Below are 21,161 nucleotides of genomic sequence, written 5' to 3' on the forward strand. Positions count from 1 at the left end.
CCAGCTTGCCCCCAGCACTGACAGACACAGAGCTGAAATGCAGCATTAATTACAGTGATAAGCAACAAGGTCCTAAAGCAGCTTTTAGGTCCTTGCAGTGATCTAAAAGAGTCAGAGACAGGAGAGGCTGGAAGAAGACAGCGCTAAGGAGATGAGGATTCAGGAGACCTGCAAGCAAAATACAGCTGCAGCTTAGAGGCTGCAAGAGAAAATGTAGGGCAATGATTATAGAGTCAAAGCAACTTGAACATTGATCAAAAGTACAGAGAAAGCAGCAGGGAGATGGGGAAATAATAGAAACTTTAATTCAGGATCCTACCTTCCAGTGCAATAAATATTAATGGAATAAGCTGGAGAAAGGGGAGGCCTCTTTGAGAAAGCAATAGCAGAAACACTGAGATTGATTTCCCATCAAAAAATGTTTGACAAAGTAAAATAATTAAGGGCTGAGAAATGAAACCTAATTTTAGGAGGGTGATAGGCAGGATAAATGGATTTCCAAAGAACCAACAATCAAAGCTTTTGAGCTCGCTTCAAGCCCACCAATTCTGGTTTAAATGAAAGTTCCCAGCATGACAGCAGGCAGTGCCCTTCAAGCACTCTCTGTCCCAGGGGTTTCTCCTGCCATTCCAGAACCAAACAAAACATGTTTTTACCCTCAAGGTTTTGTAGGGTAAGGCCATAAAACTTGGACCCATCTACAGAAATCACTTGCACTCCATAAAATGAGCCACTTCCACACATTGACACTACACCACCTCCCTTCCCACAGTGCTCACACAGGCCACTGGAAATTATTCCTGTTCACCACCAGTTCCTCTGGCAGAGGAGGAACCTACAGATGCTGCTTCTTAGCTCAGCACAGATCATACATACATTCTCAATAAAAAAATTGCCCCCATCATACAAGCCTGAGGACTGTCACTCTTCCAATTACTTTGGGCAGTTTGTGTCCAATTTACACAATATGTACAATTTGGTCTTGAAGGCACCACTGAACATGGCACTGGATGTTTCTCTTTCAGAGAAGCTCGTTGCCTGTCAAAAATTTCCTCCTGTTGATTCTCTGTGAGGCTGAGAGGGGAAACTGGGAGGTTTCTGCCTAGTTGTGTGGTTGATGATGTATCCTGTGAGGGACTTCAGGGGAATTTTACTGTCATCAATAACACTGAAGTGAGTTCATGCAGGGCCTCAGGCTGATATTTTACTCCAATAAAGACTAGCTATTGCTTGGTATCTTCAGCTTCCCAAGGTCTGGAGATCACCAGTCTTCCACTGCCAGGAGCAGACCCCTCCTCTCAGTAGCCCTGATGGTCCTTCAATGAGCCAGAAAGCAAATCTCCTTCATCACTCCACTGCCCACCCCATCCAAACCTTGCTGAGCAGGCATTGCTGCACCACACACTGTGAGAGGAAATCATCAAAGCAGCCTTTTAATTGGTAGAGTAACAACTTGGATGTACAAAAATGCCAGAGAAATTTGCATGACTAATTAAATAATTAAACACAGCCTGACAACTGAGGAACACAATCACACATCCGAAAATCAAAACCACCTCTTAAGCTTTGGAAGAAAGAAGGGATTCACTGCCCTGCATGTCCTGTTAACAAGAGTTGGTGATGGGTTGTGCCTTTTTGATTACAGACCAAGCAGAAGCAACAGCATCCCCGTTCTCTGATGAAGCCTTTGATCTCTGTCTAAAGAATTGCTGAATCCTGGGCTCAAGCAAGTGGCTGCAGTGGAAAAGCAGCACTGAATCTGACCATGCTGCTGATGCTGCTGTAGCAGAGACTGAATGCTGCAGGCAGCTCTGTGAAGACTCTGGGTAGGGTCTGCTAGCCCAGCCTTCCAGCACTGGAGAGGCTGCAAACCACAATGCTGGTCAGCCTTGGAGTGCTGGAAACCTGGTCAGGGAAAGGTCACACTTCTGTCTCAGCTCACACGTGCCTCTCAAATTTAACTCCAGCCTTCAGCAAAAGCCAATCCCTCTCCCTCCAGACACACCTATCAGACCTAAAGGGTAAAACAATGTTGTTTTCCAGCAAGGAGAATGCAAACTATCCCTTGCTTTTCCCCAGTTACAATATGAATATGGAGATGGTCAGAATTGCATGGGCTAAAGGAGAATTTGAAAATATTATTTCTCCATTACAATTCAAGCCTTGATTTTGTAACCTTAGAGAGCAGAGTCCCTGAGATTCTACTGGGCTGTGGCAGGATGCCTGAGCTGACAACACTGTGACCTGACAGAAGCCAGAATCTGACATGCTTTAATTCTTCAAGAAAAAACAGCATCAATATGGGTTTGAGGAAGGAGGGAGATGAGATGGGAAATCCAGCCCTAATGGAAAGGCCTGGGATGTTGCCAATATTTTACATTCTTCATGACACAGTTTGCTTCTGGCTCCATTGCCTGATGTGATTAGTCCAACAAAAAATTGGCCACTGCCTCCCCAGCCCAGTGCTGTCCAGATGCTTCTTGCCTCATTCTCTGCCCACAGCCAGAATCCCTGCAGTCACCAGAAGCCCTGCAAGTCCCCAGGGACCCATCCAGGAAGTGCATTATTCCTTTCCCCTGCATTTGGTGATATTATCTGGAACAGCACTGGCACGATTTCAGTCCAGATCTTACTGACACAGATACCAAGGGGAAAAAAGGAAAAAACATTCTTAGAGGAAATGAAAAGGTCTAACATCGAGTTTAGTCCCAGACTAGATCTGCAAAATGCTTGTACATCACAGCACAGCCTATCTGGCCACTTAAAGAGCAAAGAAATTCCTCCCCACCCTCAGCTCCTCACAAACCTGGCACCAGGTTCATAGAAACTTTTTCTGAGTCACCATGGGACAACAAGTGCAAAACCTCTATAGAACCAACCTTGCATATGTTTCCACCTTGTTTATGTAAAGTGATTAGTGATAAACTCATAAAATCTGGGGTGTGAACCAAAATAACTGGATGAGACCATCCCAGGGATCCACTGGAGCAGCTGTACTGTGCATACCAAAGGTAGAGCAGCTCCTTTCTGAGAATCAAGCCACAGAACCACACTGATTTCTCCCAAACCATCTTCCCTGGGCTGGTTGAGGAATGCTAAGTGCCAAGACTGAGCCCACTGCGCTGCTCTGGGAGCTGAGGTTTACATGGCCAGGGTGATCCAAAGCAAGAATAGATCCTCCCAATGGCAGTGCTGCTATAAGCAGGGATGCTGTCCTGGCTTGCCTCTTCGTTAGCTGTGCAAATTATTTCTGAGCAGCAGAAGTGTAAGGAAATAGATGAGAAGCATATGAGAGGATGTATTTCTCTAATTTACTCAAGTCACTGAGAAGCACCAGGGCAATTTTTAAAAACTGCTCACCGCTTGGGAGGTTAAACTCTGTTAGTTTCTAAAAAAATTTATTATTTCTGGCTGTAATTATAAATCTGAGTAAGAGACTATCTAGAAAAGCAGATCCATTTAGCCTCTGTAGTAGAAGTGTATTGGGGACTCAGAGCACGTACTGGGGACCCAGAGGAACAGCGTTACTGTGCTATCCATAATTCAGACCTTCCCCAGATATCCAAGCCCACAAGTCAAAAAATGCAAAAAACTATCCAGAATCTGGCCCAGAGAAACAAGTTTCCTTCATATGCACAGCACTGGCACAAGAAGAATTCTTGTTTGCGGAATACTTGTGAAAAACACTGCTCATTTTTCATGTCTCTGAGCAATTTCATAAAGTTGGCCTCAGAAGCCCATGTTGCAAAAAGCAGGACCCTTTCAGGCAGGCAGAATTCCCTAATGCAGGCTCAAGCAATACCCTGCCTTCAGCCTTTATTGCATCATTTTGTTGATTTGCAAAGCTGATAAACACAGACCCATCCTCAGGCTCCTGCGTAGAGCCTGATGTGACCATTTGTCACATCAGTGCTGTCAGAGCTGGGATGGGCTAAGGATACAGGGACGTGTAAAGAAGAGTTACAGCCACATAAGGTGATGATTGCTACGTTAATAATTAGCACCTGTTGCCATCAGAGCTTGTAAGCAAGAGAGGAAAATGCTGTGCCAGCATCTCCATTGGGTTTGTGGCTGATCATTGGATCCAGCTTCCCACCACCTGGAGGGACTAGTGAAGGCTCTTGGAGCCATTGAAAATTGGGAGCTCAGAGCAGGGCTTGCACATCTGGCAATAGGAACTCCATCATTTTCCTTGTCAAATGAATCCTAGAGAATTTGCTTAGACCTAATCCACAAACCTATTTTGAAAAACAGAGAAAAAGACCACAACACAATGAAACCTCATGTCTCTTGTACTGGAAAAGCACTTTACTCCCAAAACATAGATCTAAACATAGCCTGCACTGGCTCCTGAAGAAAACCTCCCTCAGCTGATTCACCAACTGATGTGCACATTTGCTTGTATGAGAAAAAGCATTTTTCAGACTGTCACACACTTGTGAGGGATTTTCAGCACTGGAAGTTACCCTGCCTAAGAGATGGACTCCAGGACACAGTTATGCTCCTGCCACTTCAGGGGATGATGTTTTTCCCCAGCTCCTTGATAAACTCTGTTCTGCCACCACATGACACAGCTCGGATGCTGAGCTGGGCAGAGACTTTTCCAGGGGCCCAGGCACACGCTGGCCACATCCCCCTGCTGCCTGACTAAAGAGAGGAGATGAATAGCAACACTCCTGTCATGGCCCTCTCTGGCATTTCAACAAGCACCTAATTAATATCTCACTGAATCTTGGAAAAAATGCTCTGCAGTTGCCTTCACTAACTGCAATCCTCTTCTATCTTGGTGGTCTCCTGACCAGATCCAGCTGTGAAGGTGCTGCTCCCCTGCAGCCAGCCCTGTCCTCAGCACCTCTTCCCTCTGCCAACGGAGCAGCGCCAGGCAGGAGGTTTGCAGAGAAACCAGGAGTTCCAAAGCGTAATCCTGAACAGATGGCAGCTGTAGCCATGCAGCCTCAGAAGGGCACTTTTAAAAGTAAATAGCAACAAATGTTTTGGTGTGTAATGCGTTGAAATCTTGATCTCACACAGAGCTTATTTTCTTTTTTTTTTTTCCTCTCCCAGCAGTGGCAAATGGCTGAGGACAAATGCTGTTGAAAAGAATGGAGAAAGAAAAACCTCAATCAATTAAATGTTTTAGAAACAATTGTGTTTCAAAATCAACAAGAAGAATTCATGAAAATCAATCCTAATTCAAGAGGGCTGTACTGATTTGTTCATCTTTCCCTTTCCCTGCCTAAGCAACCAAAGCAATAAAAATGATAGCTCCATCTCGGGCAAGGAAGCAATTGAAACTTCAAAAACATTCAGCATCAGCTGATGAAGCTTGATGCAGTCTCCATGGCCTGAAAGCTAAATATTCTGCAAGAGAAGCAATGTACCAGGCAGATGAGTGGGAGTTTCAGATAACTCCTACCCCTTCAGCTTGTTTCTCTCAATAAAGCCAAGCAAACCAAGGTAAGATTGTCCTGTCACAGGGGAAAAGCAAAAGTGTTTGTATCAGCAAAGGCACTGCACAGACTGAAGCTGCCTCAGTTGCTCTTTGCCAGTAGGAAACAGCAGCTCCACTCTCACATTGTGCCCACCCAGGGCCACCACCACAGGGACATCAACAGGGAAAATACCCTGGCAAGAAAAAATAGAACTTGAAAAGCAGATCCTGATGCACCTTCCTGAAGTGCCACAGCCATGGGAACATGGGCAGCATGCCACAAACCTGCAGCTCTTCATCTCATCATACCAAGTGGTCCCAGAAGAAACACCTCTTGGGAAACCCAGAGAGGAGGCCTTGGGCACCTCCTGCTCTCTAGATCTGTCCCCAAAGCAGTGTCACTTGAGAAAAAACATTTTTCAGGCTGTCACACTGGCATGGAGGGTGGCTGGGGGATTGCTACAAAGTGTGTTGACATTGCTCCAAATAATGGCTGTTTTTCCAGAATCTCCCACTCAAACATAGGATGGGACAAGACATCCCCCTGTCAGGATCTGCTCTGCTCTAAGTTGAAACCACATAAACGTAATTCTTGCAGCACCCAGCCTTGCGCAAATAAACCGTGTCCAACCACCTTCAGAGAGCTTCCTGGCAGTGCAGAGAGCAAGCAAAGCCTGAGCTGGGCACCCACACCCACAGGCTCACGTCACCTCACCTTGGCATCACCAACAGCAGCTACTGAGTTTTGTCTTGAGACAGGCAAATGCAGACTCGAGTGTGGGTTAAAAGGTATTTGGAAGACAAAACTTCCTCATCAGCAAGGACATGCTCCCAAAGGAGGGTTTCTCTTTAACAGACACCGACATCACCCTGTGTCATTGCATGGCAAGATCTGAAATAGTTACTCACAGTGGAGACTGTTTATCTGTGACTCACAGATATCTTCCCAGCTACCCCCATGCTCTCTAAAAAGGAGAAGGAACTTGAGCAAGAAAAAAGCCCTGGGAATAGCAGTGTGGAATGAAATGAGGAAAGACAGTTAAGAGAGAGGGAGAAAAAAATCTGGAGACAAAACATCACTGAAAGAAAAGAGGATATTTAAAGCATGGTCTCGAGAAGACTTTCAGACACCTGAGATTTTTACAGATTCAGATTTTCTTCAGTTAAATCTTTTTCACTTCTTTCTATAAAGTAATGAACTTTGTTAGACTTCCATCTGCCCCATACAATCACAAAAATTATTCAGACACACTTCATCATTCCTCCTATGTGTCTAGTAGAACAAGATGGAGATTTTAGGAGGGAGAGAGTAGGGACCTACATGTTCTGCTATGGTCATAAGCCAAGGAACTTAGGTACCACTTGGTAACTCTCTATATACTTAAGGATTCAGTGCCCTGTTCTGTTCCCTGCAATGTTCCCTGTTACTGCAACTTGAGCAAATGCTTGGGGACTTGGGATGTATTTATCCATAGCACTGTAAAAGAAATTGTTAAAAGGATTTTCACAAATCAGCTGCTTTCCAGATGGCACCCAGGATTTGGGGTCCTCTCCTCTTTGTGACCCTCCTGGTAGTAATGCACAGCCTAATTTCCTTTTTGTCTTATATTGCACAGGAAAACACACTGCAGTTTCACTGTGGCTAAGCAGAGACCAGGACCTGAGAGAAAGGCATGAGGCTGAAGTTCTTACATGGAAAGAGAAAACAGGCAGAGATTTGTGCTTTACCAGCCCCTGCCTTGGACCAGCCCAGCAACACAAGCATGTGTTTGTGCTGCTGTTCAGTGCTGTCATCACCCAGCAACCAGGGAAGCCACTTGCTCATCAGAGAAGGCTCAGAACTGTGACCAAGTACCCCAAGAACCTTTCCTGGGCTCCTCCTGGAATGGCGTGATCAAGGGGTGCACCACTGTGCAGCCTTACCATGATTTGATTATTCCAAAAATCCTCTGGCTCATCTGGGCACACAGGAATGGAGGGTGAGCCCAGCAACTCACTCACCCAGCAGCCCAGCCACACTGCAAGCAGATTTTTCTTTCCTCAAAAATATCCATTATATCTCTTCATTTAGCTGAGATTCAATGAGACTGATTTCCTATTGAGTTGGTTAGGAGATTAAAACTGTATTTATTCCCAAGCCAGCCAGCCAGTATGACCCATTTACTACAATGGATAGAGGAAATAAATTACCTCCCTACTTTTTTTATGTCAAAACTGCCCAGGATATATCCTCAGTTCCTTGCTGGACTTTGGTTTGATTATTTTGTAATCACATGCTAAAGTAGACAGTGTGAGGGAGGCAGATTTTATTTGCTTGATAACACTTGTAGTGCTGAGCTGCCAGAGACCCCTCCTGAACCATCCTCCTCCTGCCAGGAGTACAGGTGGCATTCCAAAATGTGCCTCTCATGTTCAGCTTGTGCAGGTCAGGGCTGTCTTGGGACAGAAGAGGTCTACAGCTGTCACATGAACCACCAAACCCTTTACAACCACTGATTAGCATCAGGAAGAAAAAAATAACTGCTAAGAACCTTTCTTTCTTAGCAAAAACACAATTTAATTCTATCTTGGCATCAGCCTGTTGAAGGCAGTAGGCTTATATACAGCCAGAATTTTCTCTCTTCTAAACAACTCCCAGCTCTGCACACAGGGCAAGTCCTACCACATTCATCTTCAGTACTTAAAAACCCTTCTCACTGACCTACTTTGTTCTTCATATCAAGTAAAGAAAAGGAGAGAGGACAGAAAGAAATACCATCCTTATGTGTATGCTAATGTGTCATCTGCTTTTTCCAAAGGTTTAAAAAAAATCAACAAGATATTAAAAACTTATACTTACATATCTGTTCATACCAAAAAAGAACACCAAACTATCAGACTACCTATGTCTCATGTCACCTCCTGCTGAAAGGTGGAGTAGGATGGGTGTTCAAAAATCTAGTGTAATTGTTTCCCAGCAGTAAATGAGGTGAAGAAAAGAAAACAACATTCCACGAATTTGAGAAAGCAAGAGGCAGCCAGCTTAATATTGATGTGAACTATCAATGCAGGTTGCCAGAGATCCCAGCACGCAAACCTCCTGGACACTGTTTTGTTAGGAGATCAGGGAACTCATGCAGTACATTTGAAAAACCCTTCTTCAGTCACAGAATAAGCATTTTCAGCCAATTTTTGGATCTTCTGGTCCAGGAAACAATGAAATATATCTGAGACAAGCTGGACTACTACAGAAATTGGATTCTTCATGCTATGACAATGCATTTCTCAACATTTTAGTCATTAATGTAGAAGTCTCTTGAGCTGGCCAGATGCTCAGTTTCTGACATCGCTGAAGTCAAGGGGAGTTTCACTGCTGCCTGGTGAAGCCATGAGAAAGCACCAACAGCAGCTCCCAGGACGATACCCTGCTCTTGGCAATTTTCATGGTATTTGCTGGCCACAGCCAAACTCAGTGGGCAAGGATGGCACACCACAGCAGACTGCCCAGCCCAACCTCCTTGGTTCTCTCCAAGGCCAGTGGAGGCTGCACTAGGAGGGATAGAGCACTGCAGCCTCTCCTCCTGCACTCATGCTCCTGACAGTCTGTCACCTGGGGACAGCTTTAGCCAGAGGCAGTAATTTTCTGTATTTAATAACCTTTGATGGATCTTTTCTACAGGACTGTTTTCTTCTGCTTTTTGAACCTGGATCAGGTTTAGTATCCAGCCAATATTTTGATATTAAGTGAATGCACTGATCCTCCAAATAGAGAGTTTGCTTCAGGTACTGTTTCATTCTTGCCCGAGATGTCATTTCCTCCAACATGACCTTCTCAGAATACCACTGCCTGTTTTGCAGGTGCAGAATTTTCTCTCCCACATCCCCTCCCTGTGAAAGCAAGTCCTTGTCTTAGGGCATTGTGAGGGATGCTCACGAAGGTTAGCTTCAGCCAAGGACAGCCAGCCTGTAGGCTGTCTTCAAAATCAGAGGTGAGATGATTCCTGTTATTTATCCTCCAGAGGAGTGTCTCTTTTCCCCCACTGATTACAGCCTCTGTCAGCTAAAGCCAGCTTTTTTGAATCACATCATACTTAGAATCAGGAAGCACTACATAACATTGAAACAACATTTGGTAGAGCCGATGCTTCTTCCAATATTTTAACAGATATTTCTGATATAAAAACAATGATAATTCTGTTTAAAAATTTTTGTATTTGGAGCTAGCTTCTGAGAGCTGTGAATCTTATAAGTATACAATGATATTTTCAGAGACTGAATTAGCATTCCTCAATAAGATCACTCATCAGGATTACTTGTGTGCATAAGAGCTGCAAGGTTTCTGGATAGCATTTGTATAAAAACAGGAATGCTCCTGAAGTGCTGTAAATGGAGCTGCTTTAATTTTCTATCCAAGTCTTGCATCTGATGACAGTATCTGAATGAAATGACACTTGTGTGCAATCAGTTGTATGTCTGAGCTTGAATGCTTAATGCAGAAGGTTAAGCTCAGTTTCACCAAGACCAAGCAATGACTGATTTTCCTACATAGAGTAATCAAGACCTTGCCTCTAACCAGCACTCCTGAATTGTGGCTGGAATAATTTGATTCCTACTAAATCATCACCCTTGATGTTGTGAAAATAGGAATAGTAAAGGGCTGACGGATCCCTGTTGTCATCAAAATTCCAAGCCAGGGACAGCTTCTCTGTCTCATTTTTGGCACCATTTCACCCTTGCCTGAAGGACAATAGTGTATAGCTTCAGTTTTGTGGCTTTGTTACTGGTGCACCTGCTGAATTACACATGCTGTTACATATTTCTTACTGGGGAAAGTGGATAGATGTCTGCTTCTTCCCCGCTTTCAGTCCTGTTCCATTAGATTCTCCCATCACCATCAAAGGATGAATATCTGCACTATCATACAGGCAGAAACTGGATCAGCTGAAGGGGCAGAAAATATCCCATCATTATGTAAACCTGTCCCCAGCAATGAAAATACCCTTGAGGGAATCTGTACTGATTTCCTCTCAATGATCAGCAGCAAAAGAGTTAATAATTTCACTTCTGATTTTTTTTGTAGGCCTACCAGTCTTTTAACCACCATGTGTGCCTGAAACACTAGAAAATGGAAAACATTGACACTGCAAAGATTCCTTAGAGCTGGGAGCTGAAAGTTATTGCAGAAAAAAAGAGAGAAGCTCACACCACATTAAGGGCTATTGACAAGTTCCTTCTCACTTTGGGAAATCATAACTTGGGACCCACTGCAAACTTAGGTAATGTCCTGTTTCAGGCCACACAATAAATTTCTTTTAACAATGCGTAGTATAATTCTCTACTTTTATAATTAAAAAAACTTCATCGTGCAGGAACTGATTTGGATCCTCAGGAAATCATTGGTTTGAACCACAGTACTGAGCAGTGCTTTCATTCATCTGCTGCCTTCTGGGACTGGTAGACAAACCAGCCCCAGGACCTCCTCCAGCCCTGGTACATGCAGTTCTCCTCAGCTTCCCCTGCAGATCTTCCCTCTGGCATTTGTTACTTTCCTCAGAATACATCCCGTTCTTCTCTCTGTGGCATGACAGACCTGAACAGAAAACTTTCTAAGGTTAGTTCCAAGTACTTTGAAGACAAGCTGTTGTATCTCTCTGCCATGCAAATGTGTTAGCCCCATAAGCCCTAGCCCAAAAACTTCCTCCGATTTCAAGACAGGAGCTGTCAGTGACTCCCAGGTAGTTATCATTGTTCATCCAGACAGGCATGAAAAACAACAAAAGTAGGTTTTTCTGCATTTCTCTAGACTTCATCAAGCTGTCCAACTTATTTCTTGACACCATATTCTTATCAACAGATAACTTTTTTTTTTTTACTCTTGGTGTCTCATTCTTGTCTTGTAGACAATTTTCCACACAATAAATCCATTTTAGACCATGTCTTCCCTTAATACTCATCTCTACTTCTCCAAATCGTGAGTCAAATTCTAAGGTGCTTCCTCATTTGATTTGCTGGAGTAGAACATATTTGTGGGGTATGGAGTGAGTAAGAGTGAAGTAAGGATATTTGCAATTTAACCTAGTATCTGTGCATTTCATTAATCCTTCCTCCATCAACCACTTAACCTTTATGGGTGTTCTTATTGCATCTCATTGTATTGATTTCTGTCCATTTCTCCAATTTAGTGAGATCATGCAGTATTTTAAACCTGTCTTCCACTGCATAACTAGGTTTAGCTGGGGGGTAATTGACATCAATTTAAAGAATGAAAAATTAAGCTGAATATCTGGGCAAAACTTCCTAATGGTGAGATCTGCTAGAATGTATCTCTATCTCTCCGTGGGATTGGTGGCTGTTCCATTAGCCTGTGCATTAAAACCACACCAAAGGAATACAAGATTATAGATTGGACAGAACAACCCTGAAGTAGGAGGTGAAAGATGAGCTGCAAAGCTTTGCAGCTTTCCTCCTATGGTCACATCATTCTGAGCTTGCCCCACTCCCTCCTCATACCATCCACCAGTTCTCTGAGGATGTGCTGATCCTGCAATATCAACTAATTATGGGGATGGAACCTATGTGGTATTCCCTCCAATACTATTGCAATCTCTGTGGTGGTGGTAGGAGTGTCGTGGTAGCTATGAGACTTTCTCATGGCCCATGGAACAGTTTTCTCACCCCTCTTTACTACCTCCTGGCAAGCTGTGGGAACAAACATTTCAGTAAGATCTGTTGTGATAAGAAAATAAGTCATGTTTTACACTAGAAGAGGGTAGATTTAAATTAGATATAAGGAAGAAATGTTTGATTTTGAGGGGGGTGAAACACTGCAGGTTCCCAGAGAGGTGATGAATGCTCCATTCCTGGAAACATTCAATGCAGGACTGGGGAGGGCTCTGAGAAACATGGCCCAGTTGGAGCTTTCTCTGCTCACTGCAGAGGGGTTGGGCTAGATGGCTTTGAAAGGTCCCTTCCACCCCAAACTGTTCTGTGATTCCAGGAAGAAAGCCAGAGCACTCTACAAACCCTTGAGCTGGGTAGCAGAGCCCACGATGGTGATGTGTTCTGGAAGGCTCATCCCTCCCCAGTCTGGAAGCAGCCAGGATAAAACAACACACATGAGATCATAAAGTTGTCATCTACCCCACATTACCACTTTGGCACAGTCTTTTTCAATGGCATCCATCAGTTCTGTTACCATCCTTCACTTCTTAAAGAAATGACTATCTGATTAACTTTCCTAGCACAATGTTTGAAAACTGATTGCAGAAAGAAGCTGGGTTTGGTGAGGCACAGATCAGATACAAGAGAATAAAGACTTTTGCTTAAAATACACTGCTGACTCTTAAGTTTGGGAGAGAGCAGTCTGAGCAGAAACAAGCGAGTTCTTTATGCATCTTGATGAAATACTTTAATTGCAGGGATAGCCAGAAAGAAAGTGCCTCCTCTCCACCTTTAATGGAGAGGTTCTCTCATTTTCAAAGGGGGAAAAAAAGAAGCCTATTTTCATTTGAAGTTGTTACTACCAGCAACCACTTTTTATTAAAAGAGGAGTCCTGTCAGCTCCTGAAAAATGGAAACATCTTTTTCAGCAACAAAACCCAATATATTTATCTCAAAAGCCAAGTAGGCTGGAATGCATTTTGTTTGGTGGAGGAGGCAACCTTTTTTCTTTCATGTTCTTGAAATTCATCTGCCATGAATAAGCAGATTTTTTTAAAAAATTAAATTTCCCTCTAAGAAAATTTTGAAAGAAACATTTCCACCAGCTCTGCTCAGTTAGCAGCAGGAAAAAAAGTGGCTTAGAAATGGCTCAATTTCACAGCTGCTCCCCTGAATTTTTCTGAGAGCTGAGAGAGCAAGGAGAAGACTTGCCAATTTCTGATTTTCCCTTAAGAAAGAAATTAGCAGATTATTGTGTAGCAATGGGGATGATCATGGGACAAAGGGATGACTGCAGACTCCACACTGGTCAAGAAGAAGAGAAATAATTTTCTCCATGGCAGGAGACCCAGGCTACAAATTTGTCAGATAACGAGTAGCCGGAGGCTGATATAAAAGACTAATTCTCTTAGTGAAACCCTTGGAGAGTTTCCCAATATGAGACCAAGGCTGGCAAGCTGCTGGAGGAAATGGGAAGAAAATGCAGCTATCTCATGAGGACGCTGCCTCTGGATTTCTTCGTTGTGTTTTTTCTATACGGGACTTTTTGTAATTCCCTCTAGCTAGAACCATTGAAATGAAACTTATTGATTGAAATTCTGATCCCATTGATTTTACACATGAGATTTGTGCGAATATGAAAGAGCAGGAACTGCTCTGTAACCGCACCCATCTCCATTTATTCCCTGCTGAAGACATGCTGTAGGCTTGCTTGTCCATCTCAGTTCCCTGAGCTTCCAGAAATAAATTACCCAAAATTCAAATATACTGTACCTATTAGCTCACAAATGTATAGTAGAATACACTGAATTACCTTTTGCTTTCTTTTATCTGCTTTTCTTTCATACCCCCTCTTTACCTCGTTACCCACATCCTGTTTTTCCCTTTTGTTTCAGAGGTCAGGAGGGAAAATAGGAAGAGCATGTTCTGTGAGGAAGAAGAAATGGGAAACAGCACTGGGAGGAGATGATGGTTGCCTGGAAGGAAAGTGCCTGTGACTTCATGCTTAGAATACTCTAAGTGCTATTAGAAATTACATTTCTACCCCTAAGGAAATAGTCCTGGATATGGGATCTGGTGAACTCAGGACAGCAGGTGAGATGCTCACAGAGGAGGCAGTGATCAGGTCCCAAATGGAAAACGCACACAGTGTAAGGACATGGTCACCCACACCCAACAGCACAAACAGCAGCCCCCTGCCTTCCCCAGGCCTGTGGGGCAGCCCTGCATTTCCTTCCCACAGCACAGCGATGTTCCTGATGTCAAGCCTCCTGTAGCTGGGTGCTTTTTGGCAGAGAGGTGGAGTGGCTTTTGGGGGCAAAATCAGCAGCCTCAGCATTCACATCTACTTCTGAACAACCACACCTCCCTTTGCAGATTTCTTGTGTACTGAAATGGTGGGTGTCCTTTCCATGGATCAGGTAGCAAACCTTGATTATCTTAATTTTAGTTTGATGCATTTTACCTTGCTGTGCTCAACACTTCTTTCCTCTCTAGATCTTTTTATAGCTAGATTGTCACATATCAATCAATGTTATGGATTAAAGTTGAGTATATTTTAACTTGTCTGGGCCTGTAGGAAAGCATTTTAAACAAAGTTCTATTTATTTTATTTTCCTTGTCGACAGTTGTTTTCTTCTCTCTTTTCCATCCTTGTGAAATGGCAAAACCTGCCAGGAAAATGGTGGGACTTTAATTCACTAGAATTCTTAAATCACTGTTAGATGTCATGGAATAGTTATGAAAAGAAGGCAGGTCATCTGCTGAGGTCTGTGACCACACTGCAACACAAAAAACCCAAACCTTCCGTTAATTACACTGATGGAAAACATAATCCAACATGGTGGTGAAACCTGATGCTTTGCATGGAGCATGTAAACGATTCACATTGCAAGTGTTCACATTGCCTGAGCCGTGAGGAGCTCCCAAAGGGCTCCTTGCAGGTCAGGTCACAAACACAGCACTGTGGGGTGGGGGCAGGCACAGGGTGTGGGTGCAGGAGCTGTGGGGGATGCTCAGGGCACGTGGGGAGCCAGGGTTCCCACAGTGGCCGGGGCAGTGCCCAGGGGAGCCCAGTGCCCCCGTACACACACCACTGTCACATCCCCAAGCACTCAGCTCTGCGCTGCCGGGCCAGACCACAGAACTGTGGGATGGCCTGAGACACAAGACACCTGCAAGGATCACCGAGTCCAACTCCTAGCCCTACCTGAACAGGGGCTGATGATGTCCTAGAGCAGGACATTCCCAAGAGTTCCACCTGAGAGCCTTGAGGCTTCTTGAAATCCGTCAGGCTTAGTGCTGTGATCACTGCCCTGGGGAGTTCCAGTGCTCAAGCTCGCTCTGGGTAAGAACCTTTCCCTAATATCCAACCTAATTCCCCCCCCGGCATGACTCCAGCCGCTCCCTCGGCTCCTGTCACAGCAAGAAGAGATCGGTGCTGTCCCTGCACGGCCCCTCCCGAGGAAGCTGCAGCCCACGAAGAGCTCTGCCCTCAATCTCCTCTCCGGGGGAACAAGCCAAGTGCCCTCGGCCGCTCCTCGTATGGCTTCCCCTTTAGACCCTCCACCTAGGCAGACCCCAGCTCTGAGTCACCGGGGCCGGGGGGCAGCAGCCCAAGCCGCGGAGCGTCCCTCCCGGGGAAAGGCGCGGGAGCCCGGGGCGAGGGGCCGGGCACCGGGGCCGCGCCCCCGCCCGTGCAGAGCGGGCGGCCGCTGCCCGCGGGCCCGGGCGGGGCGGGCCCGAGCATGCGCGAGCCGCGCGCGTCACGGGCGAGGCCGGCGGGAGCGCGCAGCCCGGCGCGCCCCCGCGCTCCCTCCTGCCGCCCGCCCGCCGCCGCTCCCGCGCCTCCATTCGGCTCCGCCGCCGCCCGCCGAGGAGGGGACAGCGACAGTCGGGAGCACGGGAGAGGGACGCGCCCTCCCCCGCCGCCAACCCGCTTCCTCCTCCTTCTCCTCCACCTCCTCCCCCGCCTCCGCCTCCGCCTCCCGGCCGGGAAGAGCTCGCCGTGCCCGCTGCAGCCCCGCTGGATGCACTGAGCGCTCGGGCGCGGGGAGAGAGGGGCAAGAGGGAGCCGGGAGCCCCGCCGCGGAGGCGCTGCGCTACCCGGAGCCTCACGGCCATTTGCTTTAATTCTTTTATTGCCCCCCGGCCGCCGCCTCCTCTCTGTCCGCGGGAGCCAGCCGAGGCGGCGGGGGCTGCATCCCCCCTCCCCCCCTTTTTTTTTTTTTAATTTTTTTTTTTTTTTAATTTTCATCGCCGCCATGGGATGTACCCTGAGTGCTGAGGAAAGAGCCGCCCTGGAGCGGAGCAAGGCCATCGAGAAGAACCTGAAGGAGGACGGGATCAGCGCGGCCAAAGACGTGAAACTACTCCTGCTCGGTGAGAACCCGCCGGTCCCCCCATCGCCCCCCTCCTCCTCTTTCCCCGCGCTTATCCCACCTCATCTCTCTTCCAACAGGAGCCGGAGAGTCGGGGAAAAGCACCATCGTGAAGCAAATGAAGTAAGTCCCGCGGGGGGAGCGAGCGAGCGGCGGTGCGGGGCGGGAGAGCGGGGCGGGGGCTCGCGGAGGTGAGCGAGGGCCGCGGGCGCCATGTTTACCTGAGGGGACCGCGCAGGCAGCGCGGCGGGGCCGCCGCCGCGCCCGGCGCTGTCCAGGGCCCGCTGGTGCTGAAGCGGCGCCCCGCGGCCTCGCCCCCGGCGGCGGTGCGGGGAGGCCGGCAGCCCACCTTCCCCCTCGGCGCAGATGTCCCCGTGCAGCCAACCGCTGTCACTTCTGCTTAATGTCGGGGTGTTATCTGCCGGCTCTGCGGATTGAAACCAAGGCTCTCTGTCGCTGAAAGCCCCTTTTATCGAGCTTGTACCTTCTTCTTTTAATTAATGAACGACGAGCTTGGCCACTCATTCAAATCTCTTCTGCTCTGGGATCCGAGTCTCCCTGTGGTACTCGGCGCTGCTCCTCGCTGGGGCTTCCCACACCCTTTTTCTGTGTTTAATTAGATATAACCGTGTAATAAACAACAGTGAAAAGCCCCACCGCACGGTCCCTTACAAGCATCCCCGTGGCTCGTGTAAATGCACCCGGTAGGAAAGCAGGTGCAGAGAAGGCTGATGGAGGTGGAGGTACACTCGTGGTGCGACTATTCTCCCCCCATCCATTTTTTTTTTTCAAAAATTAAAATACAATTAAATATCCCGTCCTCCCACCGCTACAAACATGACGGGCTGGTTGGAGGCGGGCGCCATCACGGAACGAGCCTGGGCGCTGGTTCAGGGTCTGGATTTCAGCTGGGAGCGGTTGCCGCTTTGCGATGCTGGTGGTTGCGGAGAGATCTGTGGCTGGGAGGGCCCCCCCCCCCCGGGACCGGGATTGCTTAGCGAGGGGAAGAGGCTGAGAGATGGGTGTGGATGGGGCGCGGGGAGCGGGGTGCGGGTCCCGGCGCGGGGCTCCGGGGCCGCGCGGGCCGACGGGCGGGTCCCGGCGCGGCGTTCAGCGGCTGGAGCTGGACAGCGCCCGGCGGGGCCCCTCGGCACCGCGCTCCGCTGCCTCCGGAGGGGCCGCGGAGAAGCCAAAGGGGCCCCCGAACCAGCAAAGGGGCCCGTGCCCCTCGCAAGCTACAGCCCTGAGCTCCCGTAGCCGCCCCGCCTGTGCGTGTGTGTGTGAATGCGTGTGTGTGAGTGTGTGCCTGTGTGTGAGAGAGTGAGAGTGTGCGCGTGTGTGTGTGAATGTGGGTGTGCATGTGCGCGTGCATGTGCGTGCACCACTGGGGCAGATCTGGGCCTTCAGCCCAGCTCCCCTCCAGGCAGGGTGGCTTAGCGGGTGACCTGGATATTTCTGTATCAACTCCGTGGCCGCTGTGCCCACCCCTCGGGGGTTCAATGAAACCATCATCCCCGCCTGAGGCAATGCTTTTCCCAAGGCGCTGCGGGGCTGGGAGGTCTCACTGTGAGGAGATTTGCCTCCAGTGCACAGTGGTATCCGTGGCTTTCCCCACTGACGTTTGTGTACCCTACTTCTGTAGAGGCTCTCATTGTCTCCTTTCACTGTTTGAAAGAGGGCTTTTCCCCCATAGTTCGATTTGGGTCTGGGGTGGGGTAGGTTTGATTTGCTCTTGTTTGTGTGAAGAACGTGGATGAGGAGACATGTCGCTGCAGATGAACACCAATAAATAATTTAATCTCTAGGAATTGCTTCTGCAGAAGCATGCTGGAATGGCGGGTGATGGGTTTTGGTTAAAGGGAGAGGCTGTGGGAACTACAACAGCACAATGCACACGTAGAGCCCATAGGCAGGAGGGCAGGCAGTGACCACACTGGCTACACAAAAAGCCTACAATCTTCTTTTCCAAAGAGCAGAGCTCTTGTTTTTTGAAGCAAATAATATCAAGATAATAACCTGTTTGTTGGACTAGATTGGTATATTGAGGACTGAATTATACCCGTTTTGTGGATGTATATATATATATGTATATATATGTATATATATACATGCATTTCATTACAACTACTCAAAGTAAGGCATGCTAGGCTTGCAGCTTTGTACCTAATATGAAAACGTCAAGGAAGCTGCTATGGTGGATGGGCTTCTAGTGTGGGAAATGGGGAGGCATCTGTGAGTGTGGAAACTCCAGTGAAGTGTGTGGAGGCTGGGGTGGGGACAGCGGTGTTGCTATGAGCACGGCAGCAGCATCTGGAGAGAACCGCGCAGCCGCGGGCGCCAGGGAGAGCGATGTGCGGGGAACAACGAGGGGAAACCAACATTGCTGAAAATTAATTCAAATATAATGTAGGCATTAGCATTTCACCTGGTCAAGCTCCATTAGACAGCCTTGCTGAGAACCTAATGAATTCTTAATAAAGATTAAATCGCATGTTCATTAGATTTTGATGAAAGAGTGCTATTTTTTTTTAATACTGTATTATTGGTGTGCTTCTAGATAATAAATCTCATCCTCATGAATGGCTGAAGCAGCTTTACACTTGGATATTGCCTTGAAAACAAGCACAGGAATCTATAGACAGATTGGGGAATGCTAAGACAAAGGAACAGAGAGCAGACATTGTTACATAGGAATAGAAGAGGTTACACACTGCCCAGTTAATCCTTGAAATGTTAGATAGCAGGAGCAGAAGTAGAAATTACAGTAATTTGAGAGTGTAGCCAGGATGTAGATAAGGATTTGTAAATGTAATTCAGGATTTTTTGAGTGAAATATTTGAAGATACCTTTTAGCTGGTGAGTGGGGGGGTTACCGAGCAAAAAAAGAGGTACTGGTGAATGACAGAGAGATGGAACTGGAGTCTGGAATGTACATCTCAAACAGTGGCATCACAGGCTAGGAAAGACACTTTTCTTACCACTCATGGTTGTTTTGACACCCTTCAGCCTTGCACTTTGACTACTCCACCTTGGCTGATTAATTTTGCCGTATTTTTTCACAACCAGTGTTTTCACAGCAATCCAGATACTTTTACCCATGCCTCAAAATGAAGGGTCAGAGCCAAGCTAGTCAGAGGAACAATTCTGAAAGGCATGGTTGTGCCATGCAAGCCAATGAGACTCCAGAGTGTGCCACAGCATTCAGAATCAGGCTGCGTCCAGATTCTGTTTTCATTCAGCCAAATCTAAAAACCATCTGTAACCAAGCAAAGCTGGGGCTTTCCATTAAAATCCAAGCTAGAAGGTGAGAGTTACTGGACAAGAGAAATTAATCTGCTCACACCACCCTATCTCAGTAAATTAATGATGTAGGAGTACAGTGGATGTTAACATTTTTTAGATCTTATCTAGTCAAGTAAATGTCGAGCATATGCAGAATTTGGAATTTACAATAGTCTTTTCTGGAATACCTGGATTGTAGCATGAAATCGAGACTGATGTTATTCTAGGATATTTTTGTGGATTCTTAAAACTCTGATGAATATGCTTGTTCATCAAAAGCCCCAGCAGAGCAGGACACTGAGCATATCTCCATCTCTTACTGCTTCGCAGGACACTTAAATCCCTGCAACGATCCAGTGGTGAGCAGGGTTGGATGCTCAGGTGGGGACACCATCCGCTGCCATCAGCACAAGGCTTCCAGGGAATTCAGTGTTTAATCGTGCTTACGCAGAGAGGCTGAGTTAGCTGGCATGGCTTCAAAAACAAGGTCCTGCCACCTACTCAGCAGCCACCGTTCTCGTTGGTGAGCCAGGGCAACATTTCACCTTCCCAAACGAGGGGATAGCAATAGGTGTGGCATTCCAGAGGAGATGTGGCTTTCTCTGGTAACAGGAAAAATCTTGTGGCGTGGGTTTTGGTTTTGGATTTTGCTTTTGCAGAAGCAGCAGCTTCTGTCCCCTGCTGAGCTGGGCGCAGAGAACTGGGTCCAGCTAGCTTTCACAAGATGCCAGAGCTTCCAGCCCTGCATGTCCTCGAGAGCAGCTATGTGCCTCTTCACCAGAAGTGTTGGCAGTAACTCAGTTGACAGGTTTCTCTGCTGTGCCAGTCATTTTTACAAAATGTTTTTTATGTTAAATATGAGAAGGATGGAAATATACAATCAGGAGAAAAATACACTAGTGTACAGTGTTTATCTTCAAATATCTATATCTTCTCCCCAACAGCCATCAGTCCCAACAGCCGACTGATATGTTGTTCTAACCTTTTTCAAAAAGCCCCTCAAAACAGCCTCAGGTTCTACTTGCTCTCTATGTAACCAAATTACTTATAATCTAATGAACTTCTTCAGTGAGAAGCAATCCCCACCCACTGGTTTTACAGCAATTTGATGCCAAATGCCATTGAAATGAAATGATGTGTTGTGAACACCCACTTCAGTGCTCTTTGCTGCGTGTCTGTGTCTCAAATCCATAGTGATTTCACACTTGCAGCCCCTTCCCCCAGGAATACTTCACCCCACAGGGGCTAACAGCGCAGAGTTGTTTTGCCTCTGCAGCATCTTCCCAGGGACAGGGCTGCAGACTGTGTCTTCATGGTCTGTCCCACTCCCCAGCACAGCTCTTCTGCCCTCTGGCACTGGGTGCACAGCCCCACTTGGCTCTGCTTCCATCTGGGAACTGTTTGATCGTGGTGTGAGCTGGCATCCCAGA

At 46.9% G+C, this 21,161-nt stretch overlaps 1 protein-coding gene across 2 annotated transcripts in view; it reads left to right on the plus strand.

Annotated features, from left to right (window-relative positions):
* The first annotated feature begins 15,806 nt into the window (after window positions 1-15,806).
* The window catches only part of GNAO1 (G protein subunit alpha o1), a 139,434-nt gene continuing 134,079 nt past the window's right edge, over window positions 15,807-21,161 (plus strand). Inside the window, exons 1-2 of one of the 2 annotated variants that reach the window (XM_021535225.3) lie at window positions 15,807-16,450; window positions 16,530-16,572. In XM_021535225.3, coding sequence (XP_021390900.1) covers window positions 16,333-16,450; window positions 16,530-16,572 — 161 coding nt within the window. In that variant the 5' untranslated portion in view covers window positions 15,807-16,332. The remainder of the gene's footprint in view (window positions 16,451-16,529; window positions 16,573-21,161) is intronic. The other variant, XM_021535224.4, reaches the window with a different exon arrangement.

The sequence above is a fragment of the Lonchura striata genome, chromosome 11, assembly GCF_050655825.1.
Source record: "Lonchura striata isolate lonStrDom1 chromosome 11, ASM5065582v1, whole genome shotgun sequence".
In the NCBI taxonomy this organism is placed as follows: Eukaryota; Metazoa; Chordata; class Aves; order Passeriformes; family Estrildidae; genus Lonchura; species Lonchura striata.